Source organism: Heterodontus francisci, chromosome 20 (genome assembly GCF_036365525.1).
Source record: "Heterodontus francisci isolate sHetFra1 chromosome 20, sHetFra1.hap1, whole genome shotgun sequence".
Taxonomy (NCBI): domain Eukaryota; kingdom Metazoa; phylum Chordata; class Chondrichthyes; order Heterodontiformes; family Heterodontidae; genus Heterodontus; species Heterodontus francisci.
The window spans coordinates 9,521,561-9,525,613 of NC_090390.1; the positions used below are offsets into that span (position 1 = coordinate 9,521,561).

At 42.4% G+C, this 4,053-nt stretch overlaps 1 protein-coding gene across 1 annotated transcript in view; it reads left to right on the forward strand.

Annotated features, from left to right (window-relative positions):
• Positions 1-219: 219 nt before the first annotated feature.
• Positions 220-4,053, forward strand: part of LOC137380996 (zinc finger protein 229-like) — a 5,880-nt gene continuing 2,046 nt past the window's right edge. The window contains exons 1-2 of the mRNA XM_068053415.1: positions 220-234; positions 1,086-4,053. The exon at positions 1,086-4,053 is cut by the window's right edge and continues 2,046 nt beyond it. Coding sequence (XP_067909516.1) covers positions 220-234; positions 1,086-2,396 — 1,326 coding nt within the window. The 3' untranslated portion in view covers positions 2,397-4,053. The remainder of the gene's footprint in view (positions 235-1,085) is intronic.

Genomic DNA, 4,053 nt, shown 5'->3' on the forward strand with positions numbered 1-4,053 from the left:
CATCTCCTGACTCCCAAAAGACTGTCCACCATCTGCAAGGCACAAGTCAGGAGTGTGATGGAATACTCTCCACTTGCCTGGATGGGTGCAGCTCCAACAGCACTCAAGAAGCTCGACACCATCCAGGACAAAGCAGCCCGCTTGATTGGCACCCCATCCACAAACATTCTTTCCCTCCACCACCGACGCACAGTGGCAGCAGTGTGTACCATCGACAAGATGCACTGCAGCAACGTACTAAGGCTGCTTGGACAGCACTTTCCAAACCGTGACCTCTACCATTTGGAAGGACAAGGGCAGCAAATGGATAGGAACACCACCATCTGCAAGTTCCCCTCCAAGTCTCACACCAACCTAACATGGAACTATATCGCCGTTGCTTCACTGTGGCTGGGTCAAAATCCTGGAACTCCAGGTATACCTACCTCACATGGACAGCCGTGGTTCAAGAAGGCAGCTCACCACCACCTTCTTGAGAGCAATTAGGAATGGACAATAAAAATGCTGGCTTGGCCAGCAACGCCCACATCCCATGAAAGAATTTTTAAAACAGGCACTTCCTTCCCACATTGCACAGGAAGAGCACTCCACGGTGCTGAGCTGCCCTGCCATGACTGGCCCTTAATTTACTCCAAAAAATTGAGATTATTTACACTAGGAACCTTGATTCGCTAAAAACCACTACTTACTATTAAAAAAAATTAGTAATTGTGTATTCTATATCATTCTACGTAATCTCCTTTTACAGGGGATTAGAAGGGGAGGATTTGCAGACAGGAAACTCTCACCAAACATTCGATCAACATCTGACAGAGCCACTCAGTTCATCAGAACCTGAATATCATCATCCTTTGTATGTGGAGGCGAAATGTTATTTCTGTCTGGGAAAAGATTTCAGACATCAGTGTGACTGGAAAAGCACCGAGACGCATATACCTGAGTGAGAGTGTTCTAGTGCACTGACTGTGGAAAGAGCTTTAACCAATTACACAGCCACACAAAAGCATTATACTATTCACAGTGGGGAGAAACTGTACACGTGTTCTGTGTGTGGCCCAAGCTTCAACTGATCGTCCAACCTGGAGAGACACGAGGGCACCCGCACCACAGAGAAACTGTGGAAATGTGGGGACTGTGGGAAGGGATTCAATTACCCATCCCTGCTGGAAGTTCATCAACATAGTCACAGTGGGGAGAGGCCGTTCACATGCTGTGTTTGTGGGAAGGGATTCGCTAGTTCAGCCAACCTTTTGAGACACCAGCGCATTCACACTGGAGAGAGGCCGTTCACCTGCTCTGTGTGTGGGAAGGGATTCATTAATTCATCCCTCCTGCTGACGCACCAGCGCATTCACACTGGAGAGAGGCCGTTCACCTGCTCTGTGTGTGGAAAGGGATTCATTCAGTCATTCCGCCTCAAAATACACCAGCGAATTCACACTGGAGAAAGGCCATTCATCTGCCTGGAATGTGGGAAGGGATTTAATGCTTTATCAAACCTCCAGACACATCAGCGGGTTCACTCTGATCAGAGACCCTTTAAATGTTCTGACTGTGAGAAGAGATTTAAAAGCAAAGATGAGCTGCTGAGACACCAACGCACTCACACTGGGGAGAGGCCATTCGCCTGCTCTGAGTGTGGGAAGAGATTCACAAACACATCCAACCTCACTGAACACCAACTTGTTCACACTGATGAGAGACCTTTTAAATGTTCTGACTGTGAGAAGAGATTTAAAAGTAAAAGCAATCTGCTGACACACCAGCGATTTCACACTGGAGAGAGGCCGTTCACCTGCTCTGTGTGTGGGAAGGGATTCATTCAGTCATTCAGTCTCAAAGCACACCAGCGAGTTCACACTGGAGAAAGGCCATTCATCTGCCTGGAATGTGGGAAGGGATTTAATGCTTTATCAAATCTCCGGACACACCAGCGGGTTCACTCTGATCAGAGACCCTTTAAATGTTCTGACTGTGAGAAGAGATTTAAAAGCAAAGATGAGCTGCTGAAACACCAACGCACTCACACTGGGGAGAGGCCGTTCACCTGCTCTGAGTGTGGGAAGGCATTCAGTCGATCATCCCACCTTCAGAGACACCAACGGCTTCACACTGGGGAGAGGTCGTTCACCTGCACTGCCTGTGGGAAGGGATTCACTGATTCATCCAATTTTCTGATACACCAGCGAGTTCACACCGGGGAGAGACCGTTCACCTGCTCAGTGTGTGGGAAGGGATTCACAAAGATATCCTTCCTCACTCAACACCAGCTTGTTCACACTGATGAGAGACCTTTTAAATGTTGTGATTGTGACAAGAGATTTAAAAGTAAAAGCAATCTGCTGACACACCAACAGGTTCACTCTGATCGGAGACCATTTAAATGTTCTGACTGAGAAGAGTTTTAAAAGCAAGAAGGAGCTGCTGAGACACCAACGCACTCAAAGGAGAGGCTGTTCACCTGCTCTGAGTGTGGGAAAGGATTTTCTCAGTCAAACAATCTGCTAATGCACCAGTGAATTCATAAGTGACTGTAGGTGTTAGATTCTACTGTTAGTCGCATCCAGAACTGAATCCTGACAGGAAACCTGTTGCCAGTTGTGTTGCCACAGGGCTCAATACTGGGCCGCTTGCTTTTTGTGGTATATATCAATGATTTGGACTTAACTGTCGAAGTCATGATTAAGAAGTTTGCAGATAATGCAAAAATTGGTTGTGTGGTTGATAATGAAGAAGGGTTGCAGTCTGCAGGAAGCAATCAATGGACTAGTCAGAAAAGAAACAAATGGATTTGAATCTGGAGAAGTGTGAGATAATGCATTTGGGGAAGGCTAATAAGGCAAGGGAATATAATATTGCTGGTAGAATACTGAGGAGTTTAGATTTAACTGTACTAGCACGTTTTTTAAGCCTTTGGTTAAAGACATCTATCATTCCTGATAAATTTAAGTTATGCAGAACAGTTTTAATACCTAAATCCGAGGATCCGGAAATTCTTAAAAATATTGATAATTGGAGACCCATTACAATCGGTTCTGTATTACTACATCTATTTACTAAAATTATTACAAAAAGATTAACAAAGGCGATTAATATCAACCCAAGGCAGAAAGGCTTTATAGCCGAGACATCGGGGTGTTATGAAAATATATCTATTCTCCAAAACTGCCTGAAGGGTGCTAAAAAAGCAAAAAAAAGCTCGCTGTAGTTTTTGTAGATTTAGCAAAAGCCTTTGATTCAGTTGGGCACAAATTAATTTTGAAAAGTCTAAAAAGATTGGGAGTATGTCCAAAATTTATAAAATTTATTGAAAATTTATATACGAATGTATATACAATAGTTGAAGGTGGTAGCGGTAAAGCTGAACCGATTATGATTAAAAAGGGAGTTAAACAAGGGGACCCTTTGTCCCCACTACTATTTAATTGCGTAATGGATATACTCTTGTGTACTCTAGAGAATGATGGAATTGGAGTTATGCTCAGTAATAATGATAGAGGTAAAATGCATAGCTCTAGCATTTGCGGATGATATAGCTTTAATTAGTGAATCTTATAAAGGAATGAGTAAAAATTTAGAAATATAATCAAATTTTTGCAAAAAAAAAGGTCTTCAAATTAATAAAGAAAACCACAGGGTTTTACATGGCCAGTAAAAATAAAATGTTCCACTATAATAATGAAAATAAATGGATTTTAAATGGAGAGGAACTAGATTTTATTAACCCCGGTGAATTTGAAAAATATCTCAGTGCACGTATCGATCCTTGGGCTGGGGTTATGGAAGACGAGTGGGCAGTTAAGTGACAAAAATGGATAGATAATTTATCATTGGCTAAATTAAAACCAACTCAAAGATTGGAAATTTTAAAGGTATATATGATACCATGTTTTTACTATCATTTAATTTTAAAAGAACTGTCACAAAACACTTTAATAAATTTGGATAGGGTAATTAAGAAAGCGGTGAAGGGTATTTTACATCTTCCATCAGAAATTGCTGATGGTCTGCTATATTCAAAAACCAGGAATGGAGGATTGGGTTTACCAAAGC